This window comes from Anomaloglossus baeobatrachus, chromosome 11, assembly GCF_048569485.1.
Source record: "Anomaloglossus baeobatrachus isolate aAnoBae1 chromosome 11, aAnoBae1.hap1, whole genome shotgun sequence".
NCBI lineage: Eukaryota > Metazoa > Chordata > Amphibia > Anura > Aromobatidae > Anomaloglossus > Anomaloglossus baeobatrachus.
The window spans coordinates 36879955-36904133 of NC_134363.1; the positions used below are offsets into that span (position 1 = coordinate 36879955).

The 24179-nt window shown below is 42.3% G+C and overlaps 1 protein-coding gene across 2 annotated transcripts in view; it reads left to right on the forward strand.

Moving 5' to 3' along the window:
• Positions 1–881: 881 nt before the first annotated feature.
• Positions 882–24179, forward strand: part of LOC142256767 (cell adhesion molecule CEACAM1-like) — a 51263-nt gene continuing 27965 nt past the window's right edge. For both annotated transcript variants that reach the window (XM_075328658.1, XM_075328659.1), the window contains exons 1-5: positions 882–1049; positions 5347–5640; positions 12368–12643; positions 19476–19754; positions 21340–21633. In XM_075328658.1, coding sequence (XP_075184773.1) covers positions 998–1049; positions 5347–5640; positions 12368–12643; positions 19476–19754; positions 21340–21633 — 1195 coding nt within the window. In that variant the 5' untranslated portion in view covers positions 882–997. The remainder of the gene's footprint in view (positions 1050–5346; positions 5641–12367; positions 12644–19475; positions 19755–21339; positions 21634–24179) is intronic.

Here is a 24179-nt window from a genome sequence, read left to right on the forward strand (position 1 = left end):
GAGATCAAATCCTCGTCCCCTCTGAAGAGGCAATTTTCATATAAGGTTTTATTGAGATATTTCACAATAGTATAGTATCGTTTAGAAAACCTTCAAATATTTTACCCATTGCTTTTTAGTATTGTTTGTTTCTTTGTTTTATTTTTTATGTTATTTGTTTTTTATTTTTTTTGTGGCCTAAGTAAACAAAAGTAATTATTTTACATGTGCTATAGTTACGGTAATAATTAGTATTGCCACCAGGTGGCAGCATCACTCAGTTGTCTTCTGCTGATGGGGAGGAAATATAGGAGGTAAGTATTACACGATGGGTGGGGGATCGAGCAATGTATATAGAGGGCACATGTGAGGCATTTTGTATGGGGTCGTACTCTGTATTTAGAAGTTTTATGGTTACCTATTTGGCTATTTGGGGCGGTCATATCATGGGTGCAATTTGTGTGTCCAAACAGGTGCCCAATAGGTGAGGGGGTCCATTTCTACCTCCAAAGCAGGTGCAATTTTGCATTTAATGAGCTCTTGGGCTGCAAAGAGCCCATATATTGTTTTTGCACAGCGGCCCTTTTTTGTCTGTGTCTTCTAATGAATACAGCATTATGAAAAGAGCTCTGAAAATACAAAGAGGAAGGGGACATACATTATTAAGAGCAATAAATAAGGTGTAAAGCCTAAAAAAAGGACGTGGCACCAAAGTTGTATGTAGTAAATAGGGTAATGCTGCACTAGAGTTGCCGATCAAGGAATGATAGGCAACGTCTGCAGCTTTTTGTGTGTGATTGTTGCTCTCAGACCACACCAGTAAGGTGTGCCTATAACTCAAGGGGATGTGGTTAATATTTCACACACTTCCCACTTCCCTGTAATAGTAACAGTCAGATGTCACCAAGCATCTAGGAACCAGGCGACGTAAAGGACAAAGGACAAAGGTCTGGACTAGAAAAAGAAGGGAGAAACCAGAGAGCAGCCCTGGAGACCTGACCACCAGGAACCTGCAGGAATGGATTATTACAAGCATTTTCTACCCTGGATTCTGCTGCTGGGACTTTCAGGTAAAGCATACTGCAGGTATATATATATATATATATTGACACCGTCATTTCTAGCTACTTCAACTCTGGGTTTCTATTGACTAATATGAACTGTCTGCTGAAGTTCTGTTTACATAGTCCAACATTCCGTTTGTTTTCGGAACACGGAACACACAAGACGTAACAATGGCCTTCGTAAAGAATAGCACAGTCTATTATGCAATTTAATGCCACATAAAAAAAGAAAGGACTGACTGGCTAAAGCGACACCCTTTAAGTTTTTGTTGGTTGTATGAAGCCTTACGGATACATTTACAAGATACATACAGCTGCACACAAAATGCCATCAATGTATAAGGGAACTCTTGTACTGCATTTCTGCTATATGAAAAAGTGAGATTTTTAGTTTATGAATTGGCCAATGCATGTAAGCCTGGAAACCAACGGCAAGGTAAATCTCTATATTCCGGGTACCTAACTAAAATGCCACTATCTAGGTTAAAAACATCTGTGTTTGGGCAGCTAGACTAAAAAATCTTTTTTAAGATTTTTTTAGTCTAGCTGCCCAGACACAGATGTTTTTAACCTAGATAGTGGCATTTTGATTAGATACCCAGAATATAGAGATTTACCTTGCCGTTGGTTTCCAGGCTTACATGCATTGGCCAATTCATAAACTAAAAATCTCACTTTTTCATATAGCAGAAATGCAGTACAAGAGTTCCCTTATACATTGATGGCATTTAAATATATATATATATATATATAATTAAAATAATAATTTAAAAAATCATGAAATATTTAAATATTATCAGACAATTGAATTAAGTGTTATGATGGAAGTTCTAAAGATAATATATATATATATATATATATATATATATATATATATATATATATATATATATGCGTGTGTGTATATATATATATATACATTTGGTATGGATAATAAAGCAAGGGGAAATGCATGAAAGTGCAAACAAGAATCATTGAAATAATAATTTAAAAAAATCATTAAATTTTGAAATATTATCAACCAATTGAATTAAGTCTTCTGATGGAAGTTCTAAAGATAAATAAATGTGTGTATATATATATATATATATAGATATATATATATATCTATATATATATATATATAAATATATATGATATGGATAATAAAGCAAGGGGACATGCATGAAAGTGCATACAGGAATCATTAAAATAATAATTTAAAAAATCATTAAATATTGAAATATTATCAGACAATTAAATTAAGTCTTATGAAGAAAGTTCCATAACTATATATATATATATATATATATATATATATATATATATATATGGATAATCTAACAAGGGGGGAAGCATACAATTGCAAAACAAAGAAATCAATAGTGGACAATCCCTTACGCTAAGTAATTACGCTATTATTTTTTATTATTATTATTATTATTATTATTATTATAGTGCCATTTATTTATTCCATGGCACTTTACATGTAAAAAGGATGAAATAATAAGAACATGTACAATAGTCTTGAACTATACAAGGCACAGAAAGGTACAGGAGGAGAGAGGACCCTCACAGTCTACCCACAAAGACGTTGAATTTCCAGGACTAGTCACAATCACAAATTGGGAACGTTGCTGATTGCGCTGCCCTGTGTGTGTGTCTACATGGTGAATGGGAGCAGGGGTTGACTACTACCCTGTTTCTCTGAAAATTAGCCCTACTCCAAAAATAAGCCCTAGCTGTGGTTCAATAAGTGTTCAGGCAGCTAAAATATGTAAAAAATACTGCAGGACACTTCATTAAGGAAAGCAGACGGCCCCAAAAGAAAGAAGACAGACCCCAAAAGAGAGAAGACAACACCGAAAGAGAGAAGACAGCCCCAAAAGAGACAAAAGAAAGAAAACAGCCTCAAAAGAGAGAAGACAGCCCCAAAAGAGAAAAGACAGCCCCAAAAGAAACAAAAGAGAGAAGACAGCCCCAAAAGAGAAAAGACAGCCCCAAAAGAAACAAAAGAGAGAAGACAGCCCTAAAAGAGAGAAGACAGCCCCAAAAGAAACAAAAGAAAGAAAACAGCCCCAAAAGAGAGAAGACAGACCCGAAAGAAAGAAGACAGCCTCAAAAGAAAAAACACATCCCCAAAACAGAGAAGACAGCCCCAAAAGAAAGAAGACAGCCCAAAAAGAAAAAAGACAGCCCCAAAAGAAAGAAGACAGCCCCAAAAGAGAGAAGAAATCCCCAAAATAGAAAAGACAGCCCCAAAAGAAACAAAAGAGAGAAGACAGCACCAAAAGAGAGAAGACAGCCTCAAAAGAGAGAAGACAGCCCTAAAAGAAACAAAAGAAAGAAAACAGCCCCAAAAGAGAGAAGACAGCCCCAAAAGAAAGAAGACAGCCCCAAAAGAGAAAAGACAGCCTCAAAAGAGAGAAGACAGCCCCAAAAGAGAGAAGACTGACCCAAAAGAAACAAAAGAAAGAAAACAGCCCTCAAAGAGAGGACAGCCCCAAAAGAAAGAAGACAGCCCCAAAAGAGAGAAGACAGCCGCAAAAGAAACAAAAGAAAGAAAACAGCCCCAAAAGAGAGAAGACAGCCCCAAAAGAGAAAATACAGCCCCAAAAGAGAGAAGGCAGCCCCAGAAAAGCAGACAGCCACTCACACACATCAGGTCCAGTATCTCTATGCTTTCACACACACACACACACACACACACACACACACACACGTATCAGGTCGTAATATTACTCTGCTTTCATTAACTGTGCGCCAGTGATACTGCTTCTGGCCAGCAAGAGCAGCGACCGCTGTGGAACGCAGGGGGACCTGACAGCTTCAGCTGCACAGGTGCCCATGGGAGAGCTAGTATTAGTCATACTGAGTGTGTTCTAAGCTCTATTTTCTCCCCTCCTCAGTTAGCTCAGTATGTTGCTGGAAGGGCCCTGCATTGTTTGGGCTCAGTAATTATCTTTGTATATAGTTAATCAATTATTTGCTTTTCTCAAAATGTGCCTTTTATGGAATTTAATCTGACAACCTAAAGCATGGCAGGCAGGAGCCCAAAGCTGCACTGATAAGTATAGAAGGAATCTTTTTTGCCTAAAGATCTAAATGGAATTCTTCTTTACAAGCATAATGTACTGGTACACAGAAATACTTATCTATATACCAGTACATCTCTATTTATCTGTATATTAGACTTCATTTAGATATCAATGACTTTTCCTGTATGCAAAAAATAGTCACAAAAATAGTCACATGGATTTCCATCAGTGTTTTGTCAGTGATTTTCGTGCATGCAAAATTTTTTTTTTGTTTCGCAATATTAAAACACAGACAACACAAGGATAGCACACAAATGGCATCCGATTGCTGTCCATGATTTTCACGGGCCCATAGAGTTGCATTGGTATAAAGGTGCAGCTAGCGTATCTTCAGTCTTCACTAGGTGTATAGTGAGCGGTGAATGTAATCAAGGCCCAGCACTTGAATTGACAGCTGACTCTGTAGTGCATCAGCTGTCAGTCAATATACCGGGACTTGCCTACAGACACCGCTCACTATATACTAAGTGAAGACTAAATCAGTGGCGGTTTGCCCTTTATTACTGAAAGCCGGAGGTAGCCGGCTCTCCTTCTGGTAGCCGGGCGTTGTCTGGTCAGTTTTAGAACACTATTAACCTGTAACTAAGCCTATATATGCAGGTTAATAGTGTTCAGCGATAAGACAGCTTCCCTTAGAACAAAAAAAACCAAAAACTTAGTTTGCATTGCCACTGTTTGAAACCCATAAGTTATATTTTTCAATTAATGGAGTTGTATAGTATAGCTGTAGTTTTTATTGGTATCATTTTGGGGTACCTACTACTTTTTGATTGTATTTCACTTAATTTTCTTTGAGTGGCTAGGTTACAATAAAACCACATTCCTCAAATTTTTTTTTGCTGAGCTCTGATGCAAACTATAAAAAAAAATAGCAATTAATATCTCAATGTATCTCCTCTTGACTGGATATGCATCAGACTTCCTAAAATGTCGAGGCAGCTGCACAGACAAAAAAGAGTCTTCTGGAAGAGGCAACAGATCTCCTGGCTCTTGATAAAATTGCCCAAAACCAAAATCTTCAGAAAATAGCAAGGTTCCAGGGATGTGAGTATAAGTGGAACAGGAAATAGTCAAGGAGGGGCATGGCATCTTAAAGGAGACAGTGGTATTCGTACCACAAAGTAATTATTCTCCCTTATAGCAAGATATACCAAGTATGATGCATTTTATTATAAAATAAATAGAACAAATATTACTAATGTTATCCTGCATATATTTCCATACAGGTGATGTGTCCGCTGCTATCAACGTGACGGGAACTCTTGGGAAACCTGTGTTATTCAATGCGAATGTTGCTGTAGGATCCTCCGTACAATGGATTTATAACAATGCACCAGTGTACACTGTGTCTCCAACTTTTCGTTGTTTGAATCAGTTTGTAGGAAGATGTAGTTCATATGAGAATGGATCCCTGAGTATTAACAACGTCTCCTATGCTGATGAAGGGATTTATGCTCTGAGTGTAATACCTCCAGAATCTTCTACTACTACCAATACAAACTACGAGCTCAAAGTATATGGTAAGTTATGTTTTCCTAATGTTTTTTGATGAGAATCATTTATGCAGTTGTCTTGTTAGTGTATACACTCTGGTACTATAGTATGTGATAAACTATAATGTTAATAGCGTAGATTATCCTAATCCAAAAAAGGTGCAAAGAAATGAGAAAGTGCATAACTGTATTTCCAGAAAATGCTTGCTTTCCTCATGAAATTACAAAGCTAGAGCATCTTTTCTGTGTTTGTGTTTTGACTTGGAAATGTATAAATACATTGACTTTTGAGTGTTACAATTCCATTTGCTAGTGGAGCGTGTGTCTAATCAGGACTGACAGTGCTATGATGACACACCCTATTGACAATGAAAAGTTATCAATATTTTTCTTAGAGGGATATCTCAATAATAGTACATTACACTCCAGAATTATGTATTTGTTATTTCAATTCACTGCAAGTGTTTACTAAAATAGAGAGAGCCAAAAGGTCATGTGCATAGTTGCAAACTCTTTTTAAAGTGCAGCAATCACCAGGATTTTCCTATATAACCTAAAGCCAGTGCTATACTGGCACTATCAGGCTAATTCTATACATACAATACCTTTAGTTGTCAGCTCGGATGTATAGGTTTTGAAACGCAACCAAGTAAACATTGTAAAATGAGCAGCTTTTTGAATGACAGCAGCTGCCGATAAGCTGAGAGCTGTTGGGGGCATTCATAGTTATCCCCTCTCCCTGTTATTTATGCTAACTATATTATAGAATCGATTTACTTTGTGACTAGAAGGACCTGTGCTAATGTCATACCCATGTGACCAGAAGGGGCGGGGCCTCTGTAAACAGAAAAATTATGTTTCCTGGTATCTGCTATGTTGGCTTAAATCTCCGCCCCTTCTGGTCACATGGGTATGACATCAGCACAGGTCCTTTTAGTCACAAAGTAAATTAAATTGATTATATAATAGAACTAGCTGTACTACCCGGCTTCGCCCGGGTTAATAACTGTTGATAACAAAATAGAATGTATTAACAAAAATGTATTCTGCACACAAAAACCACAAAACAGATAGAAATGTAATTATTAAAAGGCAAAAAACAAGCTAATAGAAGCATTTCACAACATATATTTCAACACCACAGATATTCCACACAGATTTAACTAAATTGGCCAAGTAAAGTCCTCCGTCGGTCTCTTTCCAGGTCTGTCTCTTTCTCCGTTTGTCTCTTTCCCTGTCTGTCTCTTTCCCCGTCTGCCTGTCTCTGTCTGTCTCTTTTTTTGTCTGTCTCTATCTCTCTGTTTCTTTCCTCATCTGTCTCTTTCTAGGTCTGTCTCTTTCCCAGGTCTGTGTCTTTCCCCGTCTGTCTCCCTGTCTCTTTGTTTGTGTCTTTTACTGTCTGTCTCTTTCCCTGTCTGCCTTTCTTTGTCTGTCTCTTTCCTTGTCTGTCTCTGTTTCTCTGTCTCTTTCCCCGTCTGTCTCTATCAAGGTCTGTGTCTTTCCACATCTATCTTTGTCTGTCTCTCTGCCTGTCTCCTCCTTCCCTGTCTGCCTGTCTCTGTCCCTGTCTGCATGTCTGTCTGTCTCTTTCCCCATCTGTCTCTTTCCCCATCTGTCTCTTTCCCCATCTGTCTCTTTCCAGGTCTGCCTCTTTCCAGGTCTGTCTCTGTCTGTCTCTTTTTAGGTCTAACTCTTTCCAGGTCTGTCTCTGTCTGTCTCTTTCCCCATCTGTCTCTTTCACCATCTGTCTCTTTCACCGTCTGTCTCTGTCTGTTTCTTTCACCGTTTGTCTCTGTCTGTCTCTTTCCCTGTCTGTCTCTATCTCTCTGTCTCTTTCCCTGTCTGTCTCTCTGTCTGTCTCTCTCTGTCTGTCTCTCTGTCTGTCTCATTCCCTGTCATACATACACACACACACACACATACACACATATACATACACACATACACACACATACACACACACACACACACATACATACACACATTCAGCTTTATATATTAGATTACCATAAACCGGGGGGGAGGGGAATCACTATGAATACCCACCCCAGTTATTAGCTGCTGCAGCTACTGTTATTCAACAAGCTGCTGATTTTATAAACTTTACTTTCTTTTGTTTCAAAACCTATACATCCTAGCTGACCACTAAAAGTGTGTATAGCATCAGCCTGATAGTGCCAGTATAGCACTGGCTTTAGGTTATGTAGAACAATCCTGGTGGTTCGTGCACTTTAACTAAAATATGTACAGTAAGTGAGAGCTACTATCAGTCAAGGCACCCAATATCAGTATGTGCCTCATACTAATAACATGAGTCACTGACAAGCCAAATGGAACCACATAACTATACAGTTGAAACCAGAAGTTTCCTTCCTCTCTCTATAAAGACACATCTGCAGGTTTCTCCCCCCTCTCTCTATAAAGACACATCTGCAGGTTTTTCCCTCCGTTCTCTATAAAGACACATCTGCAGGTTTTTCCCTCCCTTCTCTATAAAGACACATCTGCAGGTTTTTCCCTCCGCTCTCTATAAAGACACATCTGCAGGTTTTCCCCTCTGCTCTCTATACAGACACATCTGCAGGTTTTTCCCTCTGTTCTCTATAAAGACACATCTGCAGGTTTTTCCCTCCGTTCTCTATAAAGACACATCTGCAGGTTTTTTCTCAGTAACTGCCATGAAATCAGAATAAACCTTTCCTGTTTTAGGCCAATTAGAAACAAACATTATTTATATTTCCCAAATGCCAGAATAATGAGAGAGAGAATGTTTTAAGGTATTTTATTACTTTCTGCAAAGTCAAAAGTTTACATACGCTAAAGGTAATGTGCCTGTAAACATTATGGGACAGCCCATATGATGATGTCATGTCTTTGGAAGCTTCTGATAGGTTTATTGATAACATCTGAGTTAATTAGAGACACACCTGTGGATGTATATTAATGCACACATGAAACACACTGCTTCTTTGTGTATCATCATGGGAAAGTCAAAAGCAATCAGCCAAGATCTCAGGAAGAAAATTGTGGACTTGCCCAAGTGTGGTTCATATTTGGGTGCAATTTCCAGATACCTGAAGGTGCCTCATTCATCTGTACAAACAATTATACGCAAGTACAAACAAGATTGGAATATTCAGCCATTATACTGCTCAGGAAGGAGACGGGTTCTGTGTATTAGAGATGTACGTGCTTTGGTCAGACATGTGCAGATCAACCAAAGAACAAAAGCAAAAGACCTTGTGAAGATGCTGGTGGAAGCTGGTAAGATTGTGTCATTATCTACAGTGAAACGAGTACTGTATGAACATGAGCTGAAAGACCACTCTGCCAGGAAGAAGCCATTACTCCAAAAGAAGCACAAAAAGCCAGATTAATGTTTGCAAATACACACAGGAACAAAAACCTTCATTTTTGAAGACATATCCTGTGGTCTGAAAAAACTAAAATTGAACGGTTTGTCCATAATGACCATCGTTACATTTGGAGTTAAAAGAGAGAAGCTTTGAAGCCTAAAAACACCATCCCAACTGTGAAACATGGGTGTGGCAGCATCATATTGTGGGGCTTTTTTGGTGCAGGAGGGAATGGTGAACTTCACTAAATAAATGGCATCATGAGGAAAGAAGATTATGTGGCAATACTGAAGCAACATCTCAAGACATCAGCCAGGAACTTAAAGCTTGGGCAGAAATGGGTCTTTCAAATGGACAATGACCCGAAGCTACTGCCAAACTGGTTACAAAGTGGCTTGAGGATAACAAAGTCAATGTTTTGGAGTGGCCATCATAAAGCCCTGATCTCAATTGTATTGAAAATTTATAGCCAAAGCTGAAAAGGCCGGTGCGAGCGGTGACTTCCAAACATGGCTCAGCTACACCAGTTCTGTCAGGAGGAATCAGCCCAAATTCCACCAACTATTGTGAGAAGCTGTGGAAGGAGAACCAAAACATTCTACCCAAGTCTCACAGTGTAAGGGCAATGGTACCAAATGCTAAAGAAATGGATGGAGACTTTTGACTCTGCAGAAAAATTTTAAAATGTCTTAAACATTCTCTCTTTCATTATTCTGGCATTTGGCGAATAGAAATAATTTTGGTTCCTAAATGACCTAAAAAGAAAGATTTATTTTGATTTCATAGCAGATAGTGAGAAAAACCTGCAGATGTGTCTATATAGAGAGTGGAGGGAAAACCTGCAGATGTGTCTATATAGAGAGCGGAGAGAAAAACCTGCAGATGTGTCTATATAGAGAGCGGAGGGAAAAAGCTGCAGATGTGTCTATATAGAGAGGAGAGGGAAAACCTGCAGAAGTGTCTATATAGAGAGCGGAGAGAAAAACCTGCAGATGTGTCTATATAGAGAGCGGAGGGAAAAACCTGCAGATGTGTCTTTACAGAGAGTGACGCACCCCAGGACTTTGGGGTACTCGGTTCCGGGCTGCATATTACTAGGACAGTTACCTGGGTAGCCGTTGCCTGGTTCCGTGACCCTGGGGGTCGCTTAAAAGGGGTTTTGTACAAGGGAAAAATAAAAATAAAATGTTGTGACGCCACTTGCGGTATGCAGCTATATGGATAAAGCTGCCGCTGCAAAGTCTCTCACTGCTGGGGCTGGTGGTATTGAGCAGCTTAGGTGTAATGGCTCTCTGCAAGTAGAGCTAGGCCCCAGGGGAGGATGATGGTGGTTGTAGTATATAGATGCAGAGGTGTAGGAAGAATTCAGACAACACAAGTGTTGCGGTTTAACTTGTGCTTTACTCACTGGTTTGGAGTGGCTTTGGTGTGGTGACCTGGTGAGTTGTTCTTCCATGCACCCATCTGTAGTTGGTGGGTCCTCGCGCCTTGGAACGTTTTGGGGTCCCCTCTTGTTGTCTCCGTCCTGGCCCATATGGCAGGCAGCTTGAACCTCTCATGGGTCGGACATTTGTCCTCGTTCCCAGGTTCCCTCTCTGCTGCTGTTCCCCAAACACTAACGTCTGTGAGGTCCTTGATGGTCCCCTCACCGGGCAGATTGTTATCAGGTGAGCTTTAAGCATCTTCCTGAACTAGGGCTTTGTACCTCGTCAGTGCTCGGTCCAGTGAGTACTTCACCGTACTCTTTTTTACTCAGTAGTCACTTTACACTTTCCCGTCAGCACATCAACTTCTGACTGACTGTCTGTCTGACTTTTCCCTATCTGAGAAGTTGTCCATTGTTCGTCCACTCCACTGACTAGCCCCTCCTCCTCCCAGGTTTCTGACTAGTGGATTGGATGCGTCCCAACCAATAGGTAGCCATCTCTCAGGTCTATCTCTAGTCTGTTACCCAGTCTGGGGAAAAGGGGGTGGATGTTTGTGTTGTTTATAAGCACTGATCTTCCAGGAATCCGGGGTTGGATATAGCACCCTGTGGCACCTGACACTCAGGGGCGCCACAAAAGCAGAGGGAAAAACTTGCAGATGTATCTTTATAGACAGCGTAGGGAAAAACCTGCAGATGTGTCTGTATAAAGAACGGAGGGAAAACCTGCAGATGTGTCTGTTTAGAGAGAGGTGGAGAAACCTGCAGATGTGTCTGTATAGATAGCGGAGGGAAAAACCTGCAGATGTGTCTGTATAGAGAGTAGATGGAAACTGCTGGTTTCAACTGTATGTGTAAATGCCTTGTCCAATTTCAAGTTCTGGCGGTGGCAGCAGGCAGCCAGAAAAGCTCTGATAGTAGCCGCTGCCGGTTACTGCACAACCACCTCCCATTGAGATCAGGAGGCGGATGAGCAGTACCCGGCCACGGTCGCTATCATAAGACGGGGCTGATCCGGAACTGAGCATTTTCGGCCACATGCTGCCACCGCCGGCACAGAGAACAGCTGATCAGCGGGGGTGTCAGATGTCGGACCCCGGCCGATTAGACATTGATGACCTATCCTAAGAGTAAGGCCAGCGTCACACGGGACAATATATCGTGCGATCGCATTTGCGATCGCACCCACCCCCGTCGTTTGTGCGTCATGGGCAATTTGTTGCCCGTGGCGCACAAAGTCGTTTACTCCCGTCACATGTACTTACCTCTCGAACGACCTCGCTGTGGGCGGAGAACATCCTCTTCCTGAAGGGGGTGGGACGTTCGGCGACACAGTGACGTCACACAGCGGCCGCCCAATAGAAGCGGAGGGGCGGAGATGAGCGGCACGTAACATCCCGCCCACCTCCTTCCTTCCGCATTGCCGGCGGGATGCAGGTAAGCTGTGTTCATCGTTCCCGGGGTGTCACACGGAGCGATGTGTGCTGCCTCGGGAACGACGAACAACCGGCGCGCAGAAGGAGGAACAACATTATGAAAATGAACGACGTGTCAACGAGCAACGATAAGGGGAGTATTTTTGCTCGTTCACAGTCATTTGTAGCTGTCACACGTTTCGATATCTCTAACGATTCCGGATGTGCGTCACGGAATCCATGACCCCGATGACATATCACCTGATATATCGTACCGTGTGACGCCGGCCTAAGCCATCAATGTTAAAGTAGTGGACAACCCTTTAAAACTAAGACTAAAAGTAGGCATCACTTTGCTCTGATTTATAGATGTCATATCCCAATCAATTGCCCCATTCCTGTTGCTCACTAAAATCTTGAAACATTGATGAGATGCCCTTAAATAACTATGGTAGCTACAGAAAGAACAATTATTTTATTTTGTTTTATTTATCTTTATTATATTTTCTTTGTAATTAAAACCTTACACAAGTAACTGTTATTTTGTTCTCTTTTAGCTCCCCTCAGCGCCCCTGTTCTCCGCTCCGTTACCAGCAGTCCTCTTGTTAACGGCACCAATGTGACCCTCCAGTGTGATGCCGGGGGTCAGAATGTGACTTCTTACACTTTCTACCGGGATGGTCAAAAGATTATCTGCTCTGATCGTGTGATCTGCCGGGGATCATTCCTGGACTTAACCCCGATATTTCAGAATGATGGCGGTTCTTACACCTGCACCATCCAGAACCCTGTCAGCACCAACACCAGCGACTCCCTGAGTCTAACTGTTTATGGTAAGAATATATGTAATGTAAACAGCAATGTAATTTGAAGCTCATGGTCATCAATGCAAAAGTTCCAACTGGGCATCCAATTATTGCAAATGTTTAATAATATGGTCTTTTCATACATCGCCAAGACCACCATCAGTATATGAATTCATCACCAAGACCACCATCAGTACATGAATACATCACCAAGACCACCATTATATGAATACATTACCAGGACCACCATTCATACATGAATTTAGCACCAGAACCGCCATCAGTATATAATACATCAATTATAATGTTAGGTCGGCCCTATATACATGTGTATTGCATTAATCTACAACTCTCATCATGTCCTTAGCAATGCAAAGGAGATACTTAGCGTTATTGTTATCAGCCATCATCAGACTGCCAACCATAAAGGAACCACAGTACTGATGAGAATTAGTCAGTATTACAAAATATTCAAATTGTTTCTTCAGGGAGGAAGGAGACGAACTCTAGCGCCACTTATTGGAAGTAGCAATCCTAAAAGTCAAAAGTGGCCCTTTAACAAGCCTTGTCATATGACCTAGGATTTATGCCAGATCAGAACCTCAATTTGCAGACTCAGTGTTTCAGGATTATTGTCCCTCGTCATTGCAAAGTATGAGATCTGATCCAGGTACCTTAAAGATAACATTGTCTCTGATTGAAGTTGTTCTCTTTTTTTTCTTCATCTTGTCCCGATGCCATGATGGCTTTTCACATCCTCCAGTCTTCTGCAGCACATTCTGAGATGATGCCCGTAAAAATAGCAGAATGATTAGAATGCTACTGAATAAAAATATCTGCCCTGCTCTGTGCCCCTGAATAAATTATTGCCCTTCACTATATTCCCTGCACAAAATATTACGCACACACTGTCCCTCATATGCTACATGCCCTCCACTCTGTCCTCTTCTTTCCTTTCCATACTGAGCTTCCACATTGTCCACTCACACTATCTCCCTCCTATACTGCCAATTGCTATACTGTGATCCTTCATTACACTCCCCCTCCTTGGCATACTGTCCCCTCATTTATGCGTCCTCACACTGTCCTCCCATGCTACCCCTTTTCTCCTTTTCATACTAGGCCCCCTCTTCATACTGTCCTCTCACTGTTGTCTACCCACATTATCCAGTCTCTGTTGTGTTCCCTCTCACACTTTTCTGCCCCCATACTATTTCCTCACACGATTCCCTTCAATAGTCTCTTTACACATTTCCCCTCCCTCATACTGTCTCATCACATATCGCCATTCATTCCTCATACTGTGTTTTAAAATTCCCCCCTCGCTTCTTATACTGTGTCCGCACCCATCTTCATACTGTGTCCTTAAGCTGCTCCCACCTTTACTCCCTAAACTGCATCCTCAGGTTTCACCCACACCCATCCCCCTTGCTCCTCATACTGTTTCCTCAGAAATTTCCACCCTCGCTTCCCAAACTGTGTCCGCACCCATCTCCATATTGTGTCCTCAAATTTCTTCTCCCCCGTCACTCCACATACTTTGTCCTTTTATTTTTCCTCTCCCCTCATTTCTCTTACAGTGTCCTCAAACTACCCCCATCCCCATACTGTGTCCCCAAATTTCTTTCCCATACTGTACCTGCACCCATTCCCCCCTTGCTCCTCATCCTGTGCCCTCACCCATTCCCCCTTGCTTCTCATATTGTTTCCTCATACATTCCTACCTCTTTCCCCACGCTTTGTCCTCAAATTTCTTCCTCCCTCATGGCCAAAACTGTGCCCTCATATTTCCCCTCTCACCCCCATATTGTTTCCTCAAAGTTCTTTCACCCCCTTGTTCCCCATAATGTGTCCTCAATTTTTTTCTCCCTCGCTCCCAATACTATGTCCTGAAATTTTCCTCCCCTCATCCCCATACTGTGTCCTCAAATTTCTTTCACCCCTTCGCTTGCCATAATGTGTTCTCAAATTTCTTTCCCACTTACTCCCCATATTGTGCCCACATTTATTCCCCACCTTGCTTCTAATACTGTGTCCTCATACATTCCCCCTCTGTCCTCAAATTTCTTCCCCCCTCGCTCCCCATATTGTGTCCTCAAATTTCTCTGCCCCACTTCCCCATAGTGTGTCCACAATTTCCCCCACCATTGATAATAAATCTTCTGTGTCTTCAGCTTCTGGAGAGCGCTTATCACACCAAAATTATTTGCGCCTATACAGTGGCAGAAAGTGATGTCAGCAGCAATATCAGACAACCTGATCACGCTGCTCACGTCTTCCTGATCTGGAAGTGGTCGCAGTCAAGGCTCCAATTGCAGTGTTATCTGAAAGATGCGACTAGAATTGATTTATGGGAGCCAGCGTGTTGCATCTTCTCTGAGCTGGCTTAGAGATTGTCCTAATCCCACTGTGGGGTTAATTGTATCCCATGCACCACTCCACTGTTCGTGCTACTTGGTACAACCCTCCATAAGCTGCAGACTTGAGAAATATATTAGTAGTTTCCAAGACACAAAAACTCCTTCAATTAGTCAAATTAATTGGTCAAAATACAATGTTTCGGCCAACACAAGGCCTTCATCAGGCCACAAAAGATGTAAATACTGTAACCACAGTACAACTCATGGAGCTTTATATGGAGGTTTAATTGTAGATCATGCCCATCAGCCCCTCCCACAGGTTAGGCCTCCATTACCATGACAACACTACATATAAATAAAATCAACATTAAAACATATACATATATAGAAGACATCCCTCAATTCTGGCAGGTTATTGATGACCACTGTTTCTACCTAAGACCAGAATGGCCTCCTCAATTGTCATATCAGGAACACAATTCTATAAATATATAAATATATATATATATGGTTTAATTTATTACCTCTTAGCATATGGCCATCTTCAAGCCTCATTCTAACCAATGGCCTTATAGGTTTATTCATGGATACCTGATGTCCCGAAACATCGAAATGTTTGGGGAGGAGTCCATTACTCCATAATTTACGCCCAAAATGGTCATTGGTGCACATTTAAACTCATCTTTAATGTGTTACACGTATTGTCCATACCACATAATACGGTGCACCCATAGCGGTAGGATCTGCTACCGGACCACCGCGCAATGTTTGTATATCTGTCTATGTAGTCAGTGTGCCACTATGACCTTCTAGGCAATGTCTTTCATGGACAATGGTGTGCCGGTAATGTGACCACCACACCATTAGAGGCCCAGGCATCAGTCCGCACACTCTCACGTGACCAGCCAAGCAGCCACCACACCATTCAAGATTCTGACAAGCAAACACCGAATCCATTAGCGCTTCCCCACGTGATCAGTCACATGACCGCCTCATTATCACGGACCCATAGATCATGTGACCACCACGTCATAGCAGTGGCGTAGCAACTGCTTTTGCCGCCCGGGGCGGTCGTCAAATTTGCTGCCCCCTCAGTTGGCGAGGGGTGGGGGGGGGGAGGGAGGGTGGAAGGTGAGATTGTGGATAGCTACCTTACAGGATGTATCTAGACAGCAGGATCACAGCAGATGGAGGAGGGTGAGAGGTGGGGGAAGGGGCAGCAGATGCAGGAGGGTGAGAGGTGGGAGAGAGTGGGCAGCAGATCGGTGAGGGGGCAGCGGCTGATGGGGAGAGCGATGGCGGATGAGTGATGGCGGATGAAGGGGGGCAGCAGATGGAGGAGGGCGGTGGCAGATCGGAGGCAGTAGCGGCGGTGGATCGGGGGCGGTGACTACTACTGCTGCTGCTGCTGTTGCAGGGGCTGATCAGGGGCATTTACCAAATGGCACTTGCAGGGATCACTCTCCTCAGCTTTCACAGATGAAGTGAAGCTGAGGGGAGAGGTCACCAGATCAAAGGTGATTGGAGAGATCAGTCACAGGGCCAGTCTCTCCAATCAGACCTGGGTGCGGGTGAAACAAAGTTCACCCAGCTCCAGCCAATGATTAGTGCTATAGCTGCACTGATCATAGCTGGATTTCAATGTTTCAGCCACTTTTAATGGCTGAAATATCACAGTGGCTGTGATTGGCTGAGCAGCCTTCGTAAGCCAATCACAGCCTTCATAGGTCCGGGGGGGGAGACACCACCCCTCCTGAGGTCAGGCAGAGGTCTCCTCCTCCCCGAATCTAAGGTATTTGCACACTGATCGCAGCCACCGTGGCCGCGATTTCGCCATGACGTACTGGGTACGTCATGGGTCCTTAAGTACCATGTCACCATGACATACCCAGTACATCATGGGTCGTTAAGGGGTTAAAGATGTTCAGGAATGCAACTGCGGATTGCCTTTTCTAAAAGCTTCCTTTTTTTTTTATTCCCCCCCCCCAAAATGCCGCCTCCCTGACACGTGCCGCCCTGGGCGGATCGCCCCCTCTGCCCCTCCTTTGCTATGCCACTGCGTCATAGTGATCGGCCCGGTCACATGATAGCGATCGGCCCAGTCACATGACTATCGCATCGCCATAGGATACTCCCCTACTGTTACAGAATATTTTTTTTGGGGGTGGGGGGGGGGGCAGGGAAAAATTTAGTCCGCAACCTGGCCCATAAAATATCAAGGGTATTAGGCACATGCAATAAGGTATATATTTCAACCTAAAAGCCAAAGAAGAAAAAAAAAGGGCAAAAGTAGAAAAGAAAAGGGAAGGAAGAAAAATATGGGGAGGAGGGGAGAAAAAAAAAAGAAGGGGAGGTAAAGGAAAATAAAACAAAGAAAGAAAAAAAGGGGTGAAGAGGAAAAGGAAAATAAAAGGAAGAAATAAAAAAAATAGTAAAAATAACAAAAAAATTATAGAATACATATATTCACACTACTTTTCTCACATAGATATATTTAAACTTATGAATAGTGACGGCACATGATCAATAATCTTAAACCTTAGCTGGCAGATGTGGGAAGGGGTGATGGATGTGATATAACATCAAGCCTCCCTCCATACAAAGCTCCATGTATTGCATTGTGGCTATATCTATTTTTTATAGCCTGACAAAGGCCCTTGTGTTGGCTGAAACGTTGTTTTTGTTACTTTGTTCAGCTTTTTAGACTAATTGAAGGCGTTTCGGTGCCTTGAAAACTACTAATATTAATCCCACTATGGGGGCGGAAAAATGCAGCAGCCAGTCCTTATAGCCACATGTATAGAGGCAGTAAACTACAATTGGGGAATGGGGATCATGAAGGAGCCATCTGCATCCTTAAAGTCACAATCCACTTAGAATTATTCTATCCTTATACAACTCAGTTTGTATTTAGATATCTTTGTTGTATATGTGTCATGGATGTAATAAAGAAAGCTCCTGGACTGGGCCTTAGGCTAGGGGAACCCTAGCTACCCTTGACCTCAGAGTTACCTCTGAAGGTGAGGATGTCTGAGCCACCTTACTGGCCCTGCTCCTGATCAGTCCTGAGCTTATACTCCCTGCCCCATGGGATGGCTGGGACAAGAGTGTGATAAAACTAACAGAGATAGACAAACAGCGGAAACCAGAACTCCATCTCACGCAAAGGTATAAGGGCGGCTTTGCACACTACGACATCGCAGGTGCGATGTCGGTGGGGTCAAATTGAAAGTGACGCACATCCGGCATCGCATGCGACATCGTAGTGTGTAAAGCCTAGATGATACGATTAACGAGCGCAAAATCGTCGTAATCGTATCATCGGTGCAGCGTCGGCGTAATCCATAATTACGCTGACACGACTGTCCGATGTTGTTCCTCGCTCCTGCGGCAGCACACATCGCTGTGTGTGAAGCCGCAGGAGCGAGGAACATCTCCTACCGGCGTCACCGCGGCTTCCGTAGGATATGCGGAAGGAAGGAGGTGGGCAGGATGTTTACATCCTGCTCATCTCTGCCCCTCCGCCGCTATTGGCCGCCTGCCGTGTGACGTCGCTATGACGCCGCACGACCCGCCCCCTTAGGAAGGAGGCGGGTCGCCGGCCAGAGCGACGGTCGCAGGGCGGGTGAGTGCGTGTGAAGCTGGCATAGCGATAATTTTCGCTACGCCAGCTATCACACGATATCGTACCTGCGACGGGGACGGGGACTATCGCGTGCGACATCGCAGCATCGGCTTGCGATGTCGCAACGTGCAAAGCCCGCCTAAGACAATAAGAGGTAAGGAGGGAAATAAGAGCAGGGAGGAAACAATAAGATGATGGGGAAAACTCCACAACAACTGCAAACACTATGCAATATAATCCCCAGCAGGACTGGGACACAACACACAGACCAACACAGCAATAAACTATAGTCGGCGTGGGAAGACAGATTCCACCCTCATAAAAAGGCGGGCAGTATATGTGATAGGTTTATAATAGACATGTGATCTCAGAGGTAATTAGGAGGCTAGGAGAGGTTAACTCTTGCAAGCCTGACCATTAATGAGCACACAGCTGGCCGATGCCCGAGCCTGCCTGTGTAACTCAGAAACACCAGAGAAACCACAGTGTAGAGTATCAGAATCTGTAGTGTGAACAGCGTCTAATGCCACCATGACAAATTGGTGAGGTTTGAGCAAAACTCCGTGTGACCATATGTTCATACAATTATAACCAACTGAATTGAACTGTGTCTTCTACATTGACGTAAAACAAGTCAAAGAATTGATTTTTAATAGTATTTCATGGGTATTGGTGGGTCACTTGTTAAAGGTTTTCCAGTTTAGCTCTTCAGTAGATACTTTAGGGACATGTTTGTCCCTGTAAACAGGAGCCAAACCCTGAGGATGTTCATATATAGTATAGTATGAGTATTGTAGACGTCATATATAGTATGGTACGTTATGATTAGTCATTAATAACCTAACCTTTATGTCCTTTATGATTTTCACCTCAGTTGCGGTCACTGATGTCACGGTGACGAGTAATGTATCGGGACTTGTCTGGCCTGGATTAGATTCGGTGACTCTACGATGTTCGGCTCGTGGTACAAATGTCAGTTACTCGTGGAGTCTAAAAGGGGCGCTGATATCTGGAGGAGGCCACTATACCCTCACCGATAATAACACTGCGCTCATTATCAGCCCGGTCTCCACGGACAACGGACCCTTCACCTGTACGGCTAGAAACATAATAAACAACCTGACCAGCAATGGCGTGAACCTGACCCTGGCCGGTAAGTATCACACATCATGTCTGTGCCTAGTCATTCATATTAGGAAGGGGAGTCAACATTTTTTTCGAATTTTTTAGTTGAGAGAATTCAGAATTAATAGAAAGATGCATTGTTTAGGACCAGGTTCTATTACGCAAAGCCGGTGGTGGCTACAAAGTCCCGCTCTCGCTCAGGAGGACCTGCCAGAGCCGCGCATTACACATGGAGAGCTCAATAATTTATGGTGACGCTGCAATGAAATTGAATTCTTGAGATCCAGTTTATTTAAAGATTTTTTTTCCTAGATTTCCAAAAATCAGACACATACTTATTTCAAAGAGAAACAAAACCCTAAGGCACAAAGATTGGGAACATAGGAGCAAAGAGGCAGCCGGGACGGTGGTTTTTATTGGTCTTCTGTAACTTTGTAGCTAACTCGTCTTCATGAGATGACCTCTTAAAAGTCCAATAATAATTGTTTACTGGTCATTATACAAAGGATAAATATGATGAAGGGTTTTTTTAGATTTTAGATATAGGGTATTCGGTGGGGTTCGACACCCAACAACCCATTGAATACCTAGCCCTGCAAACAGCTGATTGGCATGGTTTGTCTGAACACAATCAATCTGATATTTATAGTCTACTCTAAAGGGGAAGCTATTCTCCTTACGGAGACTGACACACCATTCCAGCATGCCAGTGAGGAGTCTTATAGCTGCAACGTTCCCCTGGGAAATATTCAAGTTGCCTCCTCAGGTTGGAAGAAGACAAGCTCTGGTGCCACCTATTGGAGGTAGCAATCCTAAAAGTCAACGTAACCCTCCAACGAGTCTTGTCATATGATTTAGGATTTATGCAAGATCAGAACCTCAATTTTCAGACACAGTGTTTCAAGGATGGTTGTCCCTCGTCAGTGCAAAGTATGAGTTCTGATCTTGCTGTATGAGAAGCTATAGTGGGGTTTAAAAGGGAAGCTATTGTCGTATGACTTAGGATTTATGCCAGATCAGAACCTCAATTTGCAGACACAGTGATTCGGGGTGTTGTCCCTTGTGTCAGTGCTAAGTATGAGATCTGATCTGACTGTATGAGAGGATAAGATGTAGTCTAAAGGGGAAGCTGTTCTCCTTACGGAGAATGATACACCCTTCCAACATGCCATTGAGGAGAGACTTTAAAGCCGCAATGTTCCTCTTGGAAATATTCAAATTGTCTCTTCAGGGAGGAAGAAGACGAGTTCTGGTGCCACCTATTGGAGGTAGCAATCCTAGAAGTCAAAGTGACCCTCCAACGAGTCTTGTTGTGTGACTTAGGATTGATGCCAGATCAGAACCTCAATTTGCAGACATGGTGTTTTGGGATGGTTGTCCCTCGTCAGTGCAAAGTATGAGAGCTGATCTGGCTGTATGAGAGGCTAAGACATGGTCTAAAGGGGAAATTATTCTGCTTAGTCTATTCAAAGGATAGGTCAATAATATCTACATCCTGGACACATCTTATTCTTATGTTGGAGGCAAATCCTTAATATTTCCTCAGAAACAAGTTTGTGATGGCAAACCCAAAGTTTTTAGTTAATGCAGTTCATCTTTGGTTTTGTTCCCAGCTCCGGTCTCGGCAGTGACGTTGACCCATAACACATCGGCGGTGCTCTGGGCAGGACAGGACTCAGTGTCTCTCTATTGCTCGGCTCAGGGTTCAGCCATCACCTTCTCCTGGAGTCTGAATGGAAACCAAGTGTCCTCAAAGCCTCCATATTCCATTATTATGGGTGATTCTCCTCCAAACTCCACTCTGACCATCAGCCCGGTCTCCAAGACCGACACTGGACCCTTCATCTGCACGGCATCCAACAGAGCTAATAGTATGAACAGTAATGCAGCCAACCTCAATATCAACTGTGAGTAACAATATAATTCATTGTATCTATCTATCCCTCTATCTATCTATCCCTCTATCTATCTATCTATCCCTCTATCTATCTATCCCTCTGTCTATCTATCTATCCCTCTATCTATCTATCCCTCTGTCTATCTATTTATCCCTCTATCTATCTATCTATCTATCTATCTATCCCTCTATCTATCTATCTATCGATCTATCTATCTATCCCTCTATCTATCTATCTATCTATCTATCTATCTATCTATCTATCTATCTATCTATCTATCTATCTATCCCTCTATCTATCCCTCTATCTATCTATCTATCTATCTATCTATCTATCCCTATATCTATCCCTCTATCTATCTATCTATCTATCCCTCTATCTATCTATCTATCTATCTATCCCTCTATCTATCTATCTATCTATCTATCTATCTATCTATCCCTCTATCTATCTATCTATCTATCTATCTATCTATCTATCTATCCCTCTATCTATCTATCTATCTATCCCTCTATCTATCTATCTATCCCTCTATCTATCCCTCTATCTATCTATCTATCTATCTATCTATCTATCTATCTATCTATCTATCTATCTATCTATCTATCTATCCCTCTATCTATCTATCTATCCCTCTATCTATCCCTCTATCTATCTATCTATCTATCTATCTATCTATCTATCTATCTATCCCTCTATCTATCTATCTATCTATCTATCTATCTATCTATCTATCCCTCTATCTATCTATCTATCCCTCTATCTATCTATCTATCTATCCCTCTATCTATCTATCCCTCTATCTATCTATCTATCCCTCTATCTATCCCTCTATCTATCTATCTATCTATCCCTCTATCTATCTATCTATCCCTCTATCTATCTATCCCTCTATCTATCTATCTATCTATCCCTCTATCTATCTATCTATCTATCTATCTATCTATCTATCTATCTATCTATCTATCTATCTATCCCTCTATCTATCTATCCCTCTATCTATCTATCTATCCCTCTATCTATCTATCTATCCCTCTATCTATCTATCTATCTATCTATCCCTCTATCTATCTATCATCTATCTCTATCTATTGATCCATCACTAGAAATAATGATTTGATACGTTTCATGTTACAGTTTAGCAATATTTCACAGATTCAAAAGTGCCTTGTGTTGAACTCTATTGAGTGTATTTTCCCTTAAAGTGGACCTGTCACTTGTCATAAATATGTAATATATTACCTGGTATAAAAGCCACTGTTCTCCTGAATCCGGCGATGTCTTTCTTTTGTTCCTGCTCCTCTCCAATCCTAAGATATGGCCTCTTTTTCTCTAAAATGTAAATCTAGTCTTGTTATCCAAAGGGGAGTATTCATCACTTCCTGTGTGTCTTCTTGAGGACATTTATATACAGGGAAGAGGAGGCTGTATCTCAAGAACGGAGAGGCGCAGGAAAACAAGAAAAACTGCTCCGGATTCAGGAGAACAGCGGCATTTACACCAGATAATATATTACGCATTTATAACAAGTAACAGGCTCTCTTTGAATTCAATGTATGAATATACAGCACACGTCTGCCTTGTAAATCTGGAAAATATCCATAATCAGGGCTGTAAATTAAACTGCACACCTCCGAAAGTGTAGATCTTATTGAGAGTGCAGTGTATATATAGCAAGGAATATAACAAGTCCATATTTATCATATAAAACTTGATTCTTAGTCAATAGGTTTTAAAGTGATAGAGAGTACAGTGACGTGAATGAAGGTGGAACTTGACCCCCTGACTAGATAGATCGATGGATGGATAGATGGACAGAGAGATGAATGGATGGAAAGATGGATGGATGGAGAGATGAGTGGATGGATGGATGGATGAACGGACGGATGGATAGCTGGATGGATGGATGGATGTACAGAAAGATGAATAGATGGATGGATGGATGGAGAGATGGATGGAGAGATGGATGGATGGATGGATGGATGGATGGATCGATGGATGGATGGATGGAGAGATCGATGGATAGATGAATAGGTGGATGGAGAGATTGATGGATGAATAGATGGATGGAGAGATTGATGGAGAGATGGATGGATGGATGGATGGAGAGATCGATGGATGGATGAGTAGATGGATGGAGAAATTGATGGATGGATGGATGGATGGAGAGATCGATGAATGGATGAGTACATGGATGGATGGATGGATGGAGAAATTGATGGATGGATGGATGGATGGATGGATGGAGAAATTGATGGATGGATGGATGGATGGACGGAGAGATGAATGAATGGAAAGATGGATGGAGAGATAAGTGGATGGATGGATGGCTGAACGGAAGGATGGATGGATGGATGGATGGATGGATGTACAGAAAGATGGATGGATGGATGGATGGATAGCTGAATAGGTGGATGGAGAGATTGATGGATGGATGGATGGATGGATGGATGGATGGAGAAATTGATGGATGGATGGATGGATGGACGGAGAGATGAATGAATGGAAAGATGGATGGAGAGATAAGTGGATGGATGGATGGCTGAACGGAAGGA